Raw genomic sequence first — 22,474 nt, forward strand, 5'->3', positions numbered from 1 at the left:
AACTTACAAAATTATAATTTATAATCCTTTAACTGATTTTAATTGGAAAAGAAAACAATTGTGTCCTGCCACTTCTTTTTTATTAACAACTTTATCCATAATTGCAAAAACTTGGAAGCAATCAAGATATCCTTCAGAAGGTGAATGGATACATAAACTGTGGTACAGACAGTGGACTATTATTCAGTCTAAAATGAAATGAGTTATGAAGCCATGCAAATTCAGACAGGGAAGGACCTCAAATGCATAGTTACTAAGTAAAAGAAGCCAGTGTGAAAAGGCTACATACTATATAAGTCCAACTCTATGAAATTCTGGACAGGGAAAAACTGAGGAGATGGTAAAAAGATCATTGGTTTCTGGGGGGGGGCGGAGAGGAGGTAGGGATGAAGAGCTAGAGCACAGGGGGTTTATGCGGTAATGAGACTTTTCTGCATAATACTGTGGTGGTGGATACAAGGCGGTCCCCGTCTTTTAAAATCCATGGAATGTACAACAGTGGACCCTAATGTAAATTGTAGACTTGGATGATTAAGATGTGTCCTGTAGCTTCACTGATAGAACAAGTGTATCATGCTGCCACATGGTGTTGGTCGTGGAGGTGTTTGTACGGTGTTTGCAAAGGTCTGTCGCAGCTGATGCTTCCCAGTTTGGAAAAGCTTGACCAGCGCTTTGCCTGGGGACCAAGAAGGGACAACCAGCTGGCATTGGGCCTGCAAGGTAACACTTGCTGACCCACTGACCACCGAGGTCTTAGCAGGGGTAATCTGATGAAGGTAGTTTTCGGTCAATTAAAAACTATCAAACAGACTCAAAACCCTGAGGCTGAGCCTTTGAACTTCAGTGCTGACTTCTGTATAAAGAGACCATAGTCATTAACCACCAGACCTGCATTTTTGATGAGGAAATACATGCCAGTAATGGACCCTTGGCTGACGCAGAGCTTGTCGATGTCCAAAATGTTCTCAGTAGTAGTGCTTCTTCCCAAAAAAGGTATGTGCTAGATAAATATCCACAAATGTCTTCTGACCTCTTTTTTTTAAGATGCTAACTTACTATCCCTTAGAATTTTAGAGATCTGTATTAACCATTTTTTTTTTAATTTTATTTATTTATTTGACAGACAGAGATCACAAGTAAGCAGAGAGGCAGGCAGAGAGAGAGGGAAGCAGGCTCCCCGCTGAGCAGGTAGCCCGATGTGGGGCTCAATCCCAGGTCGCTGAGATCATGACCTGAGCCGAAGGCAGAGGCTTAACCCACTGAGCCACCCAGGTGCCCCCTGTGTTTAGTCAAGTTTGGGAGTTGTTCTTCTGGTTTGGAGGGTTTTATTTGTTTGTTTTGGTTTGTTTTCTTGTTGTTTTTCATCCTGTACCCTCCTCCACTTGGTAACAACACAGAAGCTTTATAAAGTAATGTCAGAATTTGGTCACAAAGAAAAAGAACCATTAAATAGCATATATATGATTCAGTTTTCGGAGTTAGAGCTCGAAAAGCTGGCTCTTTCTTAGGGAATAAGATACTTCATAGAAACAGGACAATCTGTCCTCGCAAGCAGCGATTAACTAGAATTCTCATTTTTTAAAACTGGCTTTATCAAGCATTCTGACTCTTTTTCTAAAGAGATTGCTACTGCTAACTGCTCTTTCAATTCACTGGGGAATTAATGCTCAGTGGCCCATTGGGGTTCATACAATGGCATTAAGTAATTACTCCTCCTTTATGTATCTCCTGCTGTCTTAGGGAAAAAAAAAAGTTGTGCTAAAATTGGCTGTGAGAGAATTCAGGACATCTGACTCTGAAGAAAATACACACATACATATCCACTCAGTGGTTACGAGGCAGCTTCAAGTGCCTGGTGACAAACAAATTGCTCACACGGAGACAAGAAAGAAGAGTAGTGGTGAAAAGGAAAGAAAAACTGGGCAAGGGCAGCCCAAGTGGTGGTGATAAAGCTCAGGAAGTGGCACAGCCACAGAAAGCAGGTGCAGTCGCAGCCTGGTGTGAAGGAGAGGGATCCACAGTTCTCCGTAAAACCAGTGAGGAGTGGGGGGGGGGCATCTTCTCCGCACAGGTATTCCCCGGGGCCAGGAGGAGAAGTGCGGGGACACAGAGCTGGAAAGTGTGCTGAAGTGGAGGGGAGGGAAAGTCCTGCAGGATGCAAGGCAGACAAGGAGAGGCAGTGCTGCCACCTTCTTTCCTTGAGCTGGCTCACAAGCTTGGTTTGGTGAATGCCATTTGGTGCCAGGCCTAGCCATCTCCTTGGACTCTAGAGAGGGCTGCCCTGTGTATGCAGAGCAGTGGGAAATCTTGGAGGCTGGATTTGACTATCTTAAGTTTGACAAGAAGCAGGGGCATCTGGGTGGCTCCGTTCGTGAAGCATCTGACTCTTGATTTCCCCTCAGGGCATAATCTCAGGGTTGTAAGATGGAGCCCCATGTCTGGCTCCAAGGAGTCTGCTTGAGATTCTCTCTCTCCCTCCCTCCATCCTCCTCCCCCCACACATGTGTGCTCTCTCTAAATAAATAAAATCTTAAAAAAAAAAAAGTTGACAAGCAGAAAAAAAAGGGAGGGGACTCTTAAATGGTATAGTGACAAGAATCAGAACCCGTGAGTCCACAGCCTTGCTCTTCCTCTATACCTGTAATCAGCCTCAGCTTTCTCATCTGTAAAATGGGATAATAATACCTCCCAGGGACCTTGTGAAGAGAGTGTGGTAAATTGTTATCAAGTTCCCCTTATGGTGCCTTGTGATAGATGATTGACAAAGTTCACTCCTGCACTTTGATTTATAAAACAGAGCATTTAAAATTCTAAGTGCTTTCTAGAATGTGAAATCCAACAGAAGAGCATTGCTGAGAAGCGTATGCATAGTGCTTTATACATCTTGGGTCTCAAGGACCTTGCTAACTCCAATCATTCTTGGCGAAGAGACAGCATGATAGTGGGGCCAGCACAGTCTAAGAGCAGGCATCGAGGACTGCCTATGCCAGAGGTGGGCCAGCCGTGGCCTGCTGAGTGCACATGGGTAAGCGATGTGGCCACAGACTGAAATACAAAGTGGTCAGATCTAGACATGTGCCTATAAACCAGAGATGGCACTGCAAACTGCTGGTCTGTGGGCTGATCTGTGGCTCACAGATTTATTTTCTTTTCCTTAGCTAGCAAACTATTTTTTTCCTTAGACCTATCAAAAACTTGGCTCAAAATCTTAAAAGCAAGCTTAGTATTTTTTATAAGTGGCTTTAGTCAGGGCCTTCACTCCTGTTTTACCACCTGCCCTATCATTTCCAGTTGCTCTGGGACCTGGCCATTCTGTTTCTGTCTGGCCCTGGAGTTTTCAGTCCCTCTTTCAGGCCCAAGGTAGAGCAAGGCACAAGCCAGGGAGCTGGTCCTGGACACGGAAGGAGGTATTGGATGTGTTCTGTCCTTCTGTCTGAGGGTTGCTGGATGAAATACAGGACTCTGTTAAAATTTGCATGTCAGATAAACATATATATTTTATGTAGGTATGTCACATGGAATCTTATTTCCTACATCTGGCATCCTGCTCTGTCCTCATTTATAATTCACATTGTACCACCAGTAGGTACTCAATAACTAGCAACTGGCATCATAACCTTTGGAGAAGGAATCTTGGAAACAGAACAACTTAGCAGTCTTGGAGAAAGGGACAGAGTACTAACCTATTTCAGCATTTGAAAGAGATAAATTGAAAAAGTCTCATGAATGAATGTTTTAATTTGATAAGGGGTAAAATTGGAAACTGCTGTGGCTGGGAGGGTTTTTCTTCATGCTGAGCAGTGACAGATAGAAGGGTACTGGACTTGGGCTTTGCTCCGTGGAGAACCGTGTCAGGAGATCATCATTACCAGGACTGTCCTCAGTGCATCTTGATGCCTATTAAAGGATGCTAAACGCTGTAATTGTGGTAGACTCCAGGCCTGCAACCTCTAAATGTTGTCATACCAAGCTCTGCATTTTGTCATCTCTTGGTGACATTGGCCTCTTTCCTTTTCTACCCCATTAATTCACGTCTCCCTGAATTGCCTTGCCTACTCTGAGTGTAGTTAAGTGTCCCTTTTTTCAAGTGGTTCTCCCTTATCTCTGCTTAATTCTTGTGGCCTAGGAAGGCAGTGAGGAGGTACTGTGGATGGAAGCCAGCTGTGTTCATTGGACCTCTTCTGTCAGCCAGGTGCATTATCCGATTTGATCTGTTGACCATGCTCTCAGGAAGGTGATGTTACTCTTTTCTAAAATATATACTTTATTTTTCTAGAGCAGCTTTAGATTCATAGCAAAATAGAATGGAAAATATAGAGTGTTCCCATTTATCCTCGGTCCAACACACCCCACTATTAACATCAGGCTCCACAGTGGTACGTTTGTTCCAACTGATTATTATTTTTTAAGAGTGAGAAAACTAAGGGTTTGTGAGATCAGACTCTTAGGCAGCAGGGCTCCGTCTCTCCCAGGAGAAGCCTGCTTGCTTTGCTTCCTCTGACATCCGGCCTCAGCTCCAGGTCTCTCCTTGGCCTGATGTTCCTTCCGGTTCTCTCAGGCTTCATTCCCACAGGGAAATGTAAGCAGGGCTGTCTCTTCAGATAAGAAGAGGGCGAGGCTAGGTCTTGTGTTCAAGCATCTAGAAATTCTTTTCCAATGGATAATTGAGGTTTTGGAGAAGCTATGACTTGATTCCCTGAAACTACTTTTTCCTTTCTGCCACTTATCAGTCCACCAAAGATTAAAAGAAGGAACTTTGATACAGTGATCCTAAAAATGTTTTGTGTTGAGATTTTATCTGAAAGTTCTAGAAGGCACTTTCATGGAACAATCAAATCATTTCAGGCAGAGTTTGATATAATCTACTGTCAGGCTTTTAAAATCCGTGTTTTACAAAACATCAGCTGTAAGTATAATTTTAAGAGTGAAGGCTATCCATTCCTGCTTTAACAATCAGTGAGGTAGGTTGACCTCACACCCTAGACCTCGCCTGAATCAGGCACAGGCTTTCATCCCCTAGAACAAGGGGTATATTAATGTCACTGGGCTACAGTTTCTTCCAGTTAGTGCCAAATGCCAAGTTGTTATATAAATGAGCCAAAGGTGGCCTCCGTACTTTGGTCCTTGAGTTGCTCATGTATGTAGGCCAAAACATTGTTAGCTCAATATAGCCCACTGATACAAAATTCAAATTTTTACGCAACTAATTGCTTAAGAAAAAAAAATACAAGCAGAGTATTAGCCATTTGCAGCCTGCCTGCTTTCCATACTCTGTGAAACCTTACCCAGCATCTGTTGACCGTTGATAATAGGACTGGTGGTTTTAATACCCTCGGGTCCTACTCCCTTCTGGAGCTCTCTGACCCAGAGACTCCCTGTCATGCTTCTGAGTGAAGTCACTTAGGATGCGAGCTCCCTCTCTCCTGGGAATTTCCTTGCTCTCCTTTCTTTCTGGAGGCTGACTTCTTTTCCTTAAGCCTGAACAGTCTCTTCTTGCCTTTTTTTTTTTATTATTTTTAGAGATTTTATATATTTATTTATTTTAGAGAGGGAGTGTGCCTGTGTGAGTAGGGGGAAGGACAAAGAGAGAGGAAGAGGCAGATGCCGCACTGAGCATGGAGCCCTGCACGGGGCTTGATCCTACCACTCTGAGATCATGAACTCAGCCAAAACAAGAGTTAGCTACTCTGCTGACTGAGCCACCCAGGCGCCCCTGGACAGTCTTGCTGTGAACGACTTGCAGCCCTGGCCAGGCACCACCCAATAAAGCTTGTTGTGCATTACTGCCTCTGGTGGGCATATCTGTACCCTAGATCAGCCCCCAAATCCCTCAGGCAAACCCCCTATACAAGCACCAACACAACTAAGATTTCAAGAAAGCCAGTATATGAACCTTCAGAATCAAAGCTGACCCATATTGCCCTACATCATTCTTTCTTCTTCCCCCTTTTAGATACCAAATAGTTGTGTATATTTTTAAATGTATAGATTTAGAGTTTGTGTGCTAAATAGGTTTGCCTGGTTTTATGTATATTTGCTCCTCCTATTTATATATGTTATTAGGAAAAAGTGTGATGCTCAATGATCAGAGACATGCTTAGGCTTTTAATAAAAATAAGCATAGTGCTTATAATAAAAATAAGCATAGTGCTTATAATCTATCATGTATTTGCTGTGTGTCAGGCAGTGTATTAGGTTCTTTACATGCATTATTTTACTTAATCATCATGGTAACCAGTGAGGCTAGTCCTTTTATTTATTTACATTTCATGGGCGTGGAAAGTGGGTTCAGAGAGATTCCTTGCCTTACTCAGAACCACATTAATGGTGGCAGAACAGCAGTATGAACCCAGTTTGTCCAGTGCCTGCCCCTGTGACCTGCTCTTTCACATTCCTCTTCAGTAAGTGACATTTTCTGTAAGGACACATGGGGAAGTAAGCAAACAGTCTCAGCAGGCAGAACCACACCTCTTGGAGTAGAAGGTTAATTCATCAACATTCAGGATTCAGCAGCATTGTTTGTAGTGCTAGAGCAGCTCTACAGACCTAACCTGACTCCCCGGGGGCACCATGTCTGCTTCCCAGCCTCCTCTTGCTTTTCTCTCCTCAACTTTCTATCTCCCTTATGGTTTTACCTGCCTCATAACTTCCTTTTAATGCCCTTTTCCCTTTGTGTATTTGTGCTTCTCTGCTTCTCCCTCACTCTGGCCTCTGGATTCTCTGTGAATATCAGTTCTGCTTCAATAGGTAGAGGATTAGATTGGTCCATCTGTCAGAGAGAACCTCACATCCAGGCACCTCCCCTCCAGGGCTCGTGATCAGCCCTTAGTTGTCTGCCTCTGGGTCAGGCACTGCACCCTAGATCAGTCACCTGGGGCCAGGAACTTACTCTGATCATGCTGTACAAAGGATGGAAATGTTGTTTCAGGCCACACAGGAGGGGGCTACGAGTGGGACTTGAGCTTGCAGACTTTTTTTTAAAGGGGCAATGAAAAAGCTCAAGTCTTCATAAGATCTGTCTGTCAAAAACAGTGAGATTTTCAAAAAGATCTTTAATGTATCTGTGGGGAATAACTTAAGATCATATGATTAAAGCATCAGCAGATAAAAATATTTGTAAGGGTAGTTCCTAGCAACAAAAATGTAATTTATGAAATCTATACATACCTGGGGAAATTCAGGCATATTTTTGTTTGTGGCTTCTCATGTCTTTGATTAGGTCAGGACATAAAATTGAAAACAGATCATTAGGTACAACAGTAGAGTTGCATACATAAGTTTTCTTATTCTGCTATGTTTATAAACATTTGTGAGTATGTAAAAACAGACAGTGTTAAGCTTCCATACATTATCTGTTAGATTATAAGCGTGATACACTCGTGCACACTTTCCTTTTAATCCTTTAGCATCTTGTTATTCATAGTGTAGCAGACACTCAATAAATGACATTGCCTAATTACTTAGACCTGATGCCAATTGCAAAGAAAGCGCTAGTGGAAGAATCATTGATAAGCAGAGAGTCAAGGAGAAATAATGATATTTTTTGGATATTTTATGTCTAAATTCAAGTTTCTCTTGGTCAGGATTGCTGTTTTGGGATTTTGTATCCTTCTCTTCTGTTTCTTTCCATTCACACCATGTGTTGGCTATACCCCTCACAAATGCAACTAAGCATTCAGGAAAATAGAAAATCTTTCTTATGCTTTCAGGTTTTTGTTTTTTGTTTCTTTCATGAGGTTTCACTACTGTGTTTGAAGTCCTAATCGTCCTCTAGTTTGGGCCTATTTTAACTCTTCTACTTGGGATGTCAGGCCGTACAACTCTAATTAAACTGATGAAAGACTACAAAATAAAATTAAGGAGCGTGTGAAGATGAAAATTAATCCAATCCATGGATTTCTTTATTAGTAGTTGAATTTTGGAAGTGACCTTCTTATCGCATCAGCTCATAAGCACATTGAGTCTAGAGAGATTAAATGCCTTCATCGCCAAGCTCCCTCAGCTGGCTAGTGGCTTAATATTGTAAAATGAGAGGCCAGTAGCATTTCAGTGTTTTCGGATCTTTGTGTAAGTCATAAATCGTAGTTACAAAGCTGACTTTATATACGACTTGTGAGTTCTTTCTTTGTGTTATTCTAAACACACACGCACACACGCACACACGCACAAACACACACAAACCATGTTTTCTGTTTGGCTTTAACTTGGTAAATCATTTCCAGAGGTCATCAGCCACCGGAATCAGTTAACAAGATGGCCTTTCCTTTTCATTTCATGAGGTCCTGGAGAAACCACTCTATGCTCCATTCAAGGTGTTTTGACCACATGGTTTTATTTTTCTTTCCACTCTCTAACCCTAGAAATCTCATGGGATGAGGAACCCATTTTGAGAAATGTGTCACAGCAACTTTCGAAATGTAGTAAGCAAAGCAATTAGTGTCACATTTTCCCTTGGGGAAAAAAGATGAGAAAGGTTAATATATACTAGAGGTAACTCAAGGAGGTTCTGTACTAGTGATACATATATAAATGATAATTTTTGATAAAGCAGCAGTCTTTTATCGAAAGATTTATGCCGTCTTTGAGTCATTAATAGTATATGACTCTGCTTTCCACTCAGACTTAGAGCTGAAACAAATCATCATAAAATTTTTTTGTTGTGATTGTTCTCGTGTCAGGTATATTTCAAAAGCTTTTGAATTTATTAAGTGTCTTTGGAAATTTACAGGAATGAAGTTTACCAAATGTAGTACGTTTAATAGGAAAGCCAAATCAAACTCACATGTAATCTCAAGGTGTTTTTGTGGATGTCATATCCCTAGTCTTTTCAGAAGCTCATTGGTGTCTTTTTCTGTGATATAAATTTAATTGGTTTCTGTGTAGGTTTAAATTCAATAAACATGTGATTACCCCCCCATGTTGGAAGCAGTACAATAGGTGCAATGATAAGCTATGTTACATATGCCCCATGAGGAATTATGATCCCCTTTTTTCAGATAAATAAAGTCTCATAAAAGCTATGACTCATCCATGTTTATGGGACTAATCAGTGGCATAATAGGGATTATAAGTCAGGTTATTTTATCTGTAAATCTATTATACTTTCTAATAAAATTATAAGGAGAAAGTCTTGAAAATGCTACCTTGTCCACATTCTGTTGACTGGTGGAAGATCAATAGTCTGATTCATCAAAGGAAGATTCTGATGCTGACTCATTCAAGGAAGATGATGCAATGTGTTGGTTAATGCCAGGGCTTTGGAGTCAGGCCAACACAGGGATTGAACCCTGGCTCTTCAGCTGTGAAGAAATAACACGACCTTGAACAAAGTTCTTTGGGTTTTAACTTCCAGGCCTCAGTTTCTTTATCTACTAAACAATCATAATATGACATTTCAGAGTTGTAATTATAATTGAGTACCATACTGAATATAGAGCATTTAGCAGACTATCCAGCAAATTGTACAGATATTTAGTACTTATTATTCATAATAATAGTGGTGAGATAGGAAGATAATATACAAATTGGCTAAAGAGAAATGTTTATTATTGTGTTCAGGGACATATGAAGACTTATTAATAAAATTATATTGATCTCACTGAAGATTTTTAGTGACAAACAGCCCCCATGTGGTATTTGTAACTTCAGGTGATGCTTTTTAAGATATTTTAAGATATGGAGCCAGATTAGAATATTTTCAAATTATGTCCATATTTTACTTACCTTTGCTAATGGATTGGGAATAATGGCATGAATAAATTCTAGACACATGGAGAATCCCCTGCCCTTTTTAAAAAATGAATACAAAAATAACTGTATTCTTTGAGTTATAAAAAAATTCTACAACTGTTATACAGTTGTTATATAACTATTTTGACAGGCTCTTAGAACAGTTTCTCCCCTTGAAAATCGTTCACTTTCTACTAGAGTTAATGTTTAGCACAATGAGTCAGAACTTTATCTATAAGCCAGGAGAAATTAATTTGGTTTTCATTATATGTAGAGATATTAATTTTGTTAAAATTAATTTAAAAATAATTTATACCATTTGTGGTAGAGAGGGTTTGCCTTTAAAACCCTTCCTGGTACAAGGAACGTAGATTGGGAGTATACAGGATCAGTCTTCAGTTCCACAGATATATATACGTATATACAATTCAAGATTGATTATAGTAAAACAGGCTAAAGTTTCCCCAAATTTAGGTATAATCATAGAGTTTCATTTATGTCTTCTAGATTTCTCAACATTGACTTGGTCAAAATACATCAAAGTGTTTAAAGTTAAAGCCTTTTATATTTGTCTATATACTATGAGGTTGACAGAATTTGTGCAAAACCCAGAATCTTAAATATAGGCTCTTTGCAGAGTTAATCTTTCTTGAGAGTGATATAAATAAATGTAAGAATGGTTCATCCTTTTATGATAAGCTAAATTTCTGAGAACTGAATTAAAAATGACATATGCTCTTTTTAAATTACCAAATGGAAACAAGAAGACATAGAAAACCTGAACAGACCCATAACCAGCAAGGAAATTGAAACAGTAAGCAAAAGTTTCCCAACAAAGAAGAGTCCAGGGTTGGATAGCTTCCCAGGGAGATTCTATCAAACATTTAAAGAACTAATATCTGTTCTTCTGAAGCTGTTTCAAACTATAGAAAGGGAATGAAAACTTCCAAACTTGTTCTATGAGGCCAGCACTACCCTGATCCCAAAACTAGACAAAGACCCCACCAAACAGGAGAATTACAGACCCATATCCCTGTTGAACATAGATGCCAAAATTCTCACCAAGAAACTAGCCAGTAGGATCCAACAGTACATTAAAAGGATTATTCACCACAACCAAGTGAGATTTATTCCAGGGATGCCTGGGTGGTTCAACATTCACAAATCAATCAACGTGATAGATCACATTAAAAAAGACAAGACAAGAAACATATGATCCTCTCAATTGATGCAGAAAAAACATTTGATAAAGTACAACATTGTTTCTTGATTAAAACTCTCCACAATGTAGGGATAGAGGGAACATACCTCAATATCATAAACACCATTTACAAAAAGCCCACAGTGAATAGCATTCTCAATGGGGAAAATCTGAGAGCTTTTCCCCTAAGGTCAGGAACATGGCAGGGATGTCCACTCTCACCACTGTTGTTCAACATAGCACTGGAAGTCCTAGGCTCAGCACTTAACATGAAGAAATAAAAGGCATTTAAATTGGCAAAGAAGAGTCAAACTCTCATGCTTCTCGGATTACATGATACTTTATGTGGAAAACCCAAAGGACACCACCCCCAAATTGCTAGAACTCATATAAGAATTCAGCCACATGGCAGGATATAAAAATCAGTTCACAGAAGTCAGTTACATTTCTGTACCCTAACAGTGGGACAGAAGAAAGAACTATTAAGGAATCGATTCCATTTGCAATTGCACCAAAAGCCATAAGATACCTAGGAATAAACCTAACCAAAGAGGTAAATGATCTGTATCTAAAAACTACAGAATACGTATGAAAGAAAGTGTCCATTTCTTCGTAGACACGAAGTAATGGAAAATGTTCCATGCTCATGGATTGAAAGAACAAGTATTGTTAAAATGTCTATGCTATCTAGAACAATCTACACATTCAGTGCAATCCCTATTAAAACACCATCAACTTTTTTCACAGAACTAGAACAAATAATCCTCATATTTGTATGGAACTACAAAAGACCCTGTATAGCTAGAGGAATGTTGAAAAAGAAAACCAAAGCTGGTGACATCACAATGGCAGACTTCAAGCTATATTACAAAGCTGTAATCAAGACTGTATGGTATTGGCATAAAAACAGACACATAGATCAATGGAACAGAATAGAGAATGCATAAATGAACCCTCAACACTATGGTCAACTAATCGTTGACAAAGCAGGAAAGACTATCCAATGGAAAAATGGTTCTAGGAAAATTGGACAGCTACATGCAGAAGAATGAAACTGGACCATTTTTCTTACACCACACACAAAGATAAACTCAAAATGGATGAAGGACCTAAATGTGAGATAGGAATCCATCAGAATCCTTGAGAACACAGGCAGCAACCTCTTTGACTTTGGCTGTAGCAACTTCTTGCTAGACATGTCTCCAAAGGCAAGGGAAACAAAAACAAAAATGAACTTGGGACTTCATCAAGATAAAAAGCTTTTGCACAGCAAAGGAAACAGTCAAAAAAACTAAAAGGCAACCTATGGAATGGAAGAAGATATTTGAAAATGACTATCAGATAAAGGACTAGTATCCAAGATCTGTAAGGAACTTACCAAATTCAATATCCAAAAAACAGATAATCCAGTCAAGAAATGGACAGAAGACTTGAACAAACATTTTACCAAAGAAGACATCCACATGGTCAACAGACACATGAAAAAATGCTCCACATCACTTTGTATCAGGGAAATACAAATCAAAACCACAATGAGATATTACCATTCACCAGTCAGAAGGGCTAAAATTAATAAGTCAGGAAACAACAGGTGTTAGCAAGAATGCAGAGAAAGGGAAACCCTCTTAACACTGTTGAAGGAAGTGCAAGCTGGCACAGCCACTCTGGAAAATAGTGTGGAGTTTCCTCAAGAAGTTAAAAATAGAGCTACAATATGACCCAGCAATTGCACTAGTAGGTATTTACCCCAAAGATACAAACATAGTGATCCAAAGGGGCACATGCACCTCAATGTTCATTGCAGCAATGTCCACAATAGCCACGCTGTGAAAGGCCTGAGATGTCCATTGACAGATGAATGGATAAAGAAGATGTGGTATATGTGTGTGTGTCTGTATGTGTGTGTACACACACACACAATGGAATATTACTCAGCTATCAGAAAGGATGAATAGTTACCATTTACATTGATGTGGATAGAACTAGAGGGTATTATGATGAGCAAGATAAGTCAATCAGAGAAAGACAATTATCATACGGTTTCACTTAGATGTGGAATATAAGAAACAGCACAGAGGATCATAAGAGAAGGAAGGGAAAACGGAATGGGAAGAAATCAGAGAGGGAGAAAAACGATGAGACTCTTAACTATAGGAAACAAACTGAAGGTTACTTGAGAGGAAGGGAATGTGGGGAGGGGGTAATTGGGTGATGGGCAATAAGGAGGTCATGTGATATGATGAGAACTGGGTGTTATACGCAACTGACGAATTCTTGAACTCTACATCTGAAGCTAATGATGTATTTTATGTTGGATAATTGAATTTAAATAAAAAATGATATGTACTCTTTTAAAGAAATCTCCTTTTGGAAATCTAAAAAGGCAATGTGTATATGTGTGTGCTAGTTTATTCATACCACTGTCACCCTTTTAAGTAATCATCATCCTTTTAATTAAGCAGTGAGTTTTAAAACTTTAACCTTTAGGTCTTTCATGTATGATCTATTTTTCAGCAAAAACCTCTCAAATTCAAATTATAATCCCGTTTTCATTTTCTTTTCTCAGATGATGAAACATGCTTGGAATAATTATAAACGGTATGCCTGGGGATTAAATGAACTGAAACCTATATCAAAAGAAGGCCATTCGAGTAGTTTATTTGGTGAGTAGTATGTGCTTTGGTTTCTTAATGACAGTAACTTTTCTCCAGTTGACAGAACTTGTTGGTGGTGACGTTGATATGCCCCTTCCACCTGATTGTGAGGAAACGTGCATACCTGATAGGAGTTACCTGCAAGGACTGTGCATAATGTGTCCTTCCAACAGAGCACTCTATGTTAGAATCACTTTCATCCCTTGAAAAAAATACTAATGCCTGGAGACACTTCCAAAGATTCTCGTTTAATGGATGTAGGTACAGCATCATGAGTTTTAGCTGCAAGGGTGCGACCCAGCAGAGGAACCTGTCAAGTAAAAGTAGTGTCTTTATTGATAATCTGGTCAAGGCAACCTTTCATGGTGAGCTTCACTGTATCTTGGTGACTCTTAGCTTTAGCTCTGGGTTTCTCCTGTTTGTGCCACAGAACAGAAAGTGGGAGTGGATTAGATCAGTTATTTCAACTTCCATTTATCGAATTTGGCATGCTTTATTGTATTTGGTCCTCACAGCATCCCTCAGTGATTGGTACTGGGGGTGTTAATAACATTCCCACTGAGGAGGTGAGGAAGCTAGTTAACTGAAATGTTGGGTTCCTTGGGTCACAGAGGTACCCAGTGCCCTTCTTATCCCACTGGATTCTTTTTTAACAGGCATAGTTTTGCCTATAAGCGACAGGATGAAGGGGATAAAGTCTTATTCTGAGACTTCCTAATTCCCCATAGAAAATGTGACTTATACTGTGACTGAAGGTGTTAAATAGTATCAAGTCATATAACAAACAACGGTATCAACTGACACGTGCCAAGGGCCATTTATGTGATGTCTCATTTAACCTCATTATTATACACATTTTATAGATGAGAAAAATGCAGCTCAGAAGAGCTTGCCTCATATTAGCCACATACTAACTGACTGAGCTGAGGCCAGAACACAGTTGTGGCTAAGGTGAAAGCCTGTGGTCCTAATCACCACACTATGCTTTTCCATTTATTCAGGATCTTCGTGTGTTTGGCTGTCCTTCCAGCACTGGTGTTAATCAACACAATACAAGTCTTTGCAGATTTTCTGCCTCGTGCAGAAGACCTGTGTGTAAATAGTGAGTTGTCAAAGCATTAGATCGTACAGTAGATATTCATCTCAACTGCAGATATTCATATGAAGTGGGAACCCAGGTAGGGAGAAGGGAATTGTAAGAACAGTTAGGAAGAGCTGGCAAAGTGGAAAAAAGACTGGTGGACCTATTAAAGAGACACGGTTTAGAGATGAAGAGAGCCCAAACCTGGAGTAGTGGCAGCAGAAGTGATTTCAGATGTTTTTATAAAGTATTTTCAGTAACATAGGTGATGAGATGTGGGAATTGAAGACAAATTCAGAAGCTTCATGCAGAGTCAGAGGCCTCTATTTATTTCATTATTCACCATAACTTTTAAAAATCTAATTCTATTTTTGCTTTTATCTCTATGAAATTTGCCTGTATCATTAATAAATTGGTCTTGAAGGGGCGAGGTGTGGGAGGTTGCGGGGGAGCAAGATGCTGGGTATTAGGGAGGGCGTGTATTGCATGGAGCACTGGGTTTGGTGCAAAAACAGTGAATACTATTACACTAAAAAGAAATTTTTAAAAAAATCAGTTTTGTGTAGATTTGTCATAATCTTTATCAAAGAGATTATTTGGTTCTCTGTTCATATGTTGGTGAATTTTTAAAATTATTATGAAGCATTGAGACATACTCAGTCCCTTCGTATGGAATGTGCAGATGAAGAAGACATGACTTCTCCAGTCTGAGAAAGTTTACAGACTAAAAGAGATGCACACAAGTATTCATAATGGAAGACAGTAAGTGATGAGTGTAAGACCAATGTAAAGTCTTCACGTCAAGGCAGTTTGGAGGAAATGAATCATAGAGTTGAGATGGGCTGCATGGGGGGGAGGGGAGGTTAGGATCAGTCAAGCTTTCAAAGGGGGGTGAATTCCATTTTTGAAGAATGGCTTTTTAGAGCTATCATAATTTTAGTTCTAATTATATTTAAAAGTTTTTCACAGGTGCACTTGGATGTGATTACATTAAAATTAATACGTGCCTTGCTCCATTGTTTCAGATCTATTTTTTTTCTTGCTAGAGAATGCAGCCACAACTGAAATTTCTAAGAGTTACTTTCTACTACTCAGAAGAAACTTTAAAGATTAGTGTATCAATCCACAGCCTGTAATCATTATTAGTTGGGTTTTAATGCAGCTTTTAAATTTTCTTTCAGTGAAAGAATTTTAGACTTTGTTTAGTATTACTCTTTATTAACAAATTCAGTTTATCCTCTGCCTGTCCCTTTCCAAGTAACTGGTCAATCTGCTTGTATGTCTGTCAAATATTTTAATCAGTATATATTTTTCTGATATTTTCAGGTAGTATTAAAGGAGCAACAATAGTAGATGCCCTGGATACACTTTTTATAATGGAAATGAAAGATGAATTTGAAGAGGCAAAATCATGGGTTGAAGAAAATCTAGATTTTAATGTGGTGAGTTAAAAGTTGCCAATTCAGTTCTTAAATCTCAGCTTAACATGGACAAACTGGTTGTGGGGCCAATTATTGTGTTATATGACCTAGCAGAAACAAATAATGCAATTTTAAATAGCACCACACTGTATTCTTGCCCTCCCTTACTACATAAGTACGTCTTTATTTTTTGGCAAATTCAGAGGAAGGAAAAAGAAATTAAAATTTACTGAGACCTTCATGTGCCAAGTGTTCATGTTCAAGTGCCACAACCATCCTGTGAGATGGGCCTTGTTTTCCTTCTGCACAGTTTAGAAACTGGAGCTCCCGAGCTTTACCCAGAGCACAGCTAGTAGCATGTCAGGGCCGTGAGACCATGTGGCTCCACAAGTCCTGTTTTGCACTGTGCCATGACGTTGTTTTGATTTTGTTCAATGGAACACTGGGTGCCAGATGATGTGCTAAATTTCAACAAAAGACCCCAGAGAAATTAAGGTAGAGAAGCTTATTACTCACAGGTCCTGAGGAAGTACACAGCAGCCTCCAGGGGTCACACAGAGATGTTGAGGCAGAGGACAGACAGGACCTGGGGCACATGCCCTTCTTAGGGTGGCTATAGGCCTGTGGGGTCCTAGGCTAAGGCCAAAATGGTCAAATCAAACCAAAAAGAGCTAGGTTTTGGTGAGTGCCACAGGGGTCTTTTCTAAGGAGTACACAAAGGAAAGGCCCTGGCGGGTGAGGGAGACTCTTGGTCACAAGGGCGACTAGAGGAGTCATATCAGGGACTAGAATTTGCTTATGCTTCTGCGGGCTGTTCTCCAGGGCTGCACTTGCGTGAGGGAGAGGCAAGCGCTGTCAGAGGTCCCCCACAGGCCACTTGAAGGCTGAGGCAGCAATACCATGGTGATTTTCCAGTAAACAGCATCCACACTCACACATAAACAGCTTCAACCTTTGTTCACTGTATACCCCCATCTGTATAGAATGCTGTCACTATGTATTTGAAATCTTTTAAAAAATCTTTGTATGTGTACGATCATTCTTAGCAAATACTTCAAAACCCATTATACACTAAGGAAAAGGTTCAGAATTAAGGAGAATGAACACTTGCCACACTTAGTAATTTTGATCTGGGAGGACAACATCATGTCAGAGTGAATCTAATTCCATAGTCACTCTTTTACCTCACATAATGAGGCTGACCAAAAAACTTGTTTTAAGAAAAGGAAAAGTGTTGACCCAGCTGTTTTTCTAGTCATTCGTTAATTTTGCATTATTGGTATTATTTTTAATCTGAGATTGTTTCACAGAAAACATTGTAAGCCTCTTGTCCATCTGGTATGCATCCGATAATATCTGTAAATCCCCATAACCAGGTACAAACAGCATGCTGTATGTTGAGAATGGACAAAGAAAGAGTGTTTCCCTGTCAACACCCCCACTTTGTGGAGCTCTTATCTCCCAGAGACCCAGTGAGGACACCAGTGTCAGAATACTAAAGATCAGTAAAACTAAACCTTTTTCCAAACTCTTTACATTAAAAACCTGTGTAAATTAAAATTTCATATATTTGGTCCCAACCGTCTTATTAATTGCCTTATATACCCCATTTTGGAGATCACTGCCTTAAAGGACAATTAGATAAGTCTGCGTTTAATCTACCTTATAATTGAATTGAGAATATAAAGAAGACATATTCCAATATAAAGGGACCTTGGAGATCAATGTGTTCAGCTCTTTCATTTTAAAGATGAGAAAACAGACCCAGGGAGCTGGTGATTTGCTCAAGGTTCCACAGCTATTTGATTGGAATGACTTGTGGTAGCTCTAATGTTGTCAATAGAATGGAATATGAAAAATTAAAACAGTGAAGAAAAAATTCTGTTTCTTTTTGAGGGTTCGTTATCTCTTATTATTATGTCTGTCCCACCTTGTTTTTTATAAGTAAATTCAGCCACCTACCTTTAAATAGGGTTTGTCTCTCTCCACAGCCTTTTCAAGAAAGGTTGGGGGAACAGGAACTGGATTCCTCCAAAATAAAATATTTTTTTTTCTAGCGTTACAGTATTTTGTTTGTTTCTTTGTTTCTCCAATTCAAATACAATTAACATAATGTTATATTCGTTTTGGATCTTCAATGTTGTGATTCAACAGTTCTATATATTTCTCAGTGCTAATCAAGATAAGTAATATTCTTTTTTCTTTTTTTTTTAAGATTTTATTTTATTATTTGACAGAGATCACAAGTAGGCAGAGAGGCAGGCAGAGAGAGAGGAGGAAGCAGGCTCTGCGCTGAGCAGAGAGCCCGATGTAGGCCTCGATCCCAGGACCCTGGGATCATGACCTGAGCTGGACAGAGGCTTTAACCCACTGAGCCACCCAGGTGTCCCGATAAGTAATACTCTTAATCCCCTTTACTATTTCATCCCTCCAACCCCTTACTTTGTATTAACACAGTTCTCTGTATTGAAGAGTCTGGTTTGGGGGGCTTTTTTCTTTTCTCTTGGCTTCTTTTTCTTTCTTTTGTTTCTTAAATTTCCACATATGACTGAGATCGTATGGTATTTGGCTTCCTCAGACTGACTTATTGCACTTATCATTTTACCCTGTAAGTCTATCCATGTTGTTGCAGATGGCACAATATCATTTTTTTATGACTAGGTAAAATTCCAAGTGTATATATCACATCTTATTCATCTGTTCATCTATCGATGGTCACTTGGGTTGTTGCCATATCTTGGCTCTTATAACTATTACGGCAGTAAAGATAAGGGCACATATATCTTTTCTTTTTTTTTTAATTTATTTTTTATTATGTTCAGTTAGTCAACATATAGTATCATTAGTTGTTTTTATTTTAAAGATTTTATTTATTTGTTTGACAGACAGAGATCATAGGTAGGCAGAGAGAGAGGAAGGAAGCAGGCTCCCCGCTGAGCAGAGAGCCCAACACGGGGCTGGATCCTCGGGGCTCAATCCCAGGACCCTGGAACCATGACTGGAGCCGAAGGCAGAGGCTTAACCCACTGAACCACCCAGGTGCCCCATATCTTTAGTTTTTGATGTAGTGTTCAACGATTCATTAGTTGCATATAACAGTGCTCATCACACGTGCCCTCCTTAATACCCATCACCCAGGTACCCCATCCCCCCATGCCCCTCCCTTCTGCAACCCTCAGTTTGTTTCCTGGAGTTCATAGTCTCTCATGGTTTGTCTCCCTTTCTGATTTCTTCCCGTTTAGTTTTCCCTTCCTCACATATATCTTTTCAAATCAGTCTTACCATTTTCTTTGGGTGAATACCCACTAGTGGAATATGGAATCACATGGTAATTCTGTTTTTAAGTTTTAGAGGAACCTTCATACTATTTCCTATAGTTTCTGCACCAATTTGCATTTCCACTGACAGTGCGCAAGTGTTCCTATTTCTCCACATCCTCACCAACAACTTGTTATTTCTTGTGCATTAAGGCGATATCTCATGTGATTTTAATTTCCATTTCCCTGGTGACGAGTGATGTTGAACATCTTTCATGTATCTGTTAGCCAGCTGTATGTCTTTTTTGAAAAAAATGTCTATTCGGGTTCTCTGCCCATTTTTTAATCAGATTGCTTTTTTGGTCTTAAATTGTAAAAGTTCTTTATATTATATATTTTGGATGTTAACCCCTTATCAGATATGTCATTTGCAAATATCTTCTTCCATTCAGTAGGTTGCCTTTTTGTTTTGTTGATGGTTTCCTTTGCTAGGCAGAAGTTTTTTACTTTGGTATAGTTCTAATCTTCTCACTTTGCTTTTGTCTGTTGTCTGAGGGAAATTACTGCCTATGTTTTTCTTCTAGGAATTTTATGGTTTTAGGTCTCACATATCGATATGTAATCCACTTTGAGTTTATTTTTGCATGTGGTCTAAAAAAGTGGTGTAGTTTCATTCTTTTGCATGTAGCTATCCAGTTTTCCCAGCATCATATGTTGAAGTGACTGTCTTTGCTCCATTGCATTGCATATTCTTGCTCATCGTAGATTAATTGTCCAAATAAGCATGTGTCTATTTCTAGGCTCTCTATTGTTCTTTTGATCTTTGTGTCTATTTTTATGCCAGTACCATGCTGTTTTGATTGCCACAGCTTTGTTGTCTACCTTGAAATTTGGGATTCTGATGCCGCCAACTTTGTTCTTTTTCTGGATTGCTTTGGCTATTTGTGGGCCTTTGTGATTCCATAAAAATTTTAGGGTTATTTGTGTTAGCTCTGTGAAAAATGTTGATATTTTGATAGGGATTGCATTTAATCTATGATTGTCTTGCGTGGTATAGACATTTTAGTCATATTGGCTCTCCTAGTCCATAAGCCTAGAATATCTTTCCATTTGTTTGTGTCATCTCCAGTTTCTTTCACTATTGTTTTAGTTTTACAGAATACTCCTCCTTGGTTAAGTTTATTCCTAGGTATTTTATTACTTTTGGTGCTGTTGTAAATGGGATTGTTTTCTTAATTTCTCTTTCTGCTGCTTCCTTGTTAATGTATAGAAATGCAACAGATTTCTATATATTAATTTGTATCCTGCATCCTTACTGAACTTATTTATCTAAAATTGAATGATTGAGGACAGGAAAGTACACATAGTGCTACTAGACCTGAACAGTATCCAGGTCCCTAGTCCTAATAATTAAAGAATTGCTTAATGATGTACTGTATGGTGACTAAACATAACATAAAAAAGAAAAAAAAAAAAAAAGAATTGCTTCCCCAAACATCACTAAATACTGCAACAGTTCTTTGTTTTCATGACCAGCAGTAGTCTGAGAAATTTTGGAATCATTTATTTAAAAGAACTAAGGACAAAGGCCTCTCAACCTAACAGACAAGGTACCAGAAGACAGTTGGCTGACCTTAGCCCACTACCAGGAGACATGAATGTGTTCTGTGGACCATGGGGACCCGTGAGGAAGCAGAGGGAATCTAATAGGGGATATCAGACTGTGGAAAAGAGCCAATTTTTTTTGCTTCCATACTTGTAAGATAAAGCCATTGGACTATTGTTAAGTGATTGCTAAGCTACTGACTTAATGTTGTTTATTTAAAATTGTATTTTTATTTTTTAAGAGGATTTTTATCCTGGTTATCCAATTAATTGATAGACTTGTATAAAATACCATTTTAGAACTCCTATTGGTAATCTTGGTCTGTATCTTTCAAAATGTTCTTAGCCACAGGTTTCAAATTTCTGCTTATTCTAATACCATTGCTAATGTGAGAGGTCTTCAAATATATTTGTTATAGTTCTCTCTTTGGGTATTGTCATATTTTCCTTTAAACAAGTTTATTAATAACATTTAAGTGATAGTACTTTTTGTATTAAAATTAGTGAATAAAGGCAGCAGCTCTTTCTGCCCATGGGTCTTGTCCCCCTGCTTTAATAAAATCACCTTTTTGCACCAAAAAAATTAAATAAATATTTTTTTAAAAAATATAATTAGTAAATAAAATTCAGGAAAGCTATATTGTTTTACTCTCCTAATTATTATAAAGTTACTCAGCTAGGAGTTTTGTACTTGATTCTGATATAACTTATATGAGAATTTGTTTTATACTCACTCAATTTACGCAGAGATTCAGTTGACTATACCAACAATTATGCAGTTTTCTTTCTGAAAACACAAACTTTCTCCATTTATCTGATGGGCAGAGAGTTTGAAAAGCTTAAGCAAAGAGAGAAAAATTGTGTTATTTTTAGGGATGACATGTAATATTATTCCAGCTTGAATAAAATATTGCTTGTTTTTTGTTCTGTTTTGTTTTTAAGATTTTATTTATTTATTTGACGGAAAGAGAGATCACAAGTAGGCAGAGAAGCAGGCAGAGAGAGAGGGAGAAATAAGCTCCCTGCTGAGCAGAGAGCCTAATGAAGGGCTAGATCCCAGGACCCTGAGATCATGATCTGAGCTGAAGGCAGAGGCTTAACTCACTGAGCCACTGAGGCTCCCCGTTGCTTGTTTTTAAATTAATATTTTTTCCTGATAAAGTATTATAATTGACGATGTGAGAGTATTACAAAAAAAAGTTAAAGCATCCAAATTTATTACAAGGGGAAAATAAGAAGGAAACTGAAACAAGAACACTGCAATTGAGACTTGGTTTATCCTGTGGTGCTCCTGAGTATAAACCAATCTTTCAGTCAAAAATAAATTTCTTTGTATGTGAAATATTCAATTTGCATCACTTAAAGGTGTAAAGTAAATGTTTTTTATTGGTTTATACGGTCATTAACTAAAACTCATTTTCTTTAATTAAAACATAGCAAGTTGATTTAATTTGCATACTTGGTAGCACAAAGTTCAAATGGCTTTAATAACTGGCTTAAAATAAATCACTGGGATAATATGTAGG

At 38.7% G+C, this 22,474-nt stretch overlaps 1 protein-coding gene across 2 annotated transcripts in view; it reads left to right on the forward strand.

Moving 5' to 3' along the window:
- The window catches only part of MAN1A1 (mannosidase alpha class 1A member 1), a 163,698-nt gene that overhangs the window by 28,161 nt on the left and 113,063 nt on the right, over positions 1-22,474 (forward strand). For both annotated transcript variants that reach the window (XM_004740101.2, XM_045071262.1), the window contains exons 3-4: positions 13,497-13,593; positions 15,992-16,107. In XM_004740101.2, the coding sequence (XP_004740158.1) occupies positions 13,497-13,593; positions 15,992-16,107 (213 nt within the window). The remainder of the gene's footprint in view (positions 1-13,496; positions 13,594-15,991; positions 16,108-22,474) is intronic.

The sequence above is a fragment of the Mustela putorius genome, unplaced genomic scaffold, assembly GCF_011764305.1.
Source record: "Mustela putorius furo isolate JIRA1106 unplaced genomic scaffold, ASM1176430v1.1 tig00003983_pilon_pilon_pilon, whole genome shotgun sequence".
NCBI classification, from domain to species: Eukaryota; Metazoa; Chordata; class Mammalia; order Carnivora; family Mustelidae; genus Mustela; species Mustela putorius.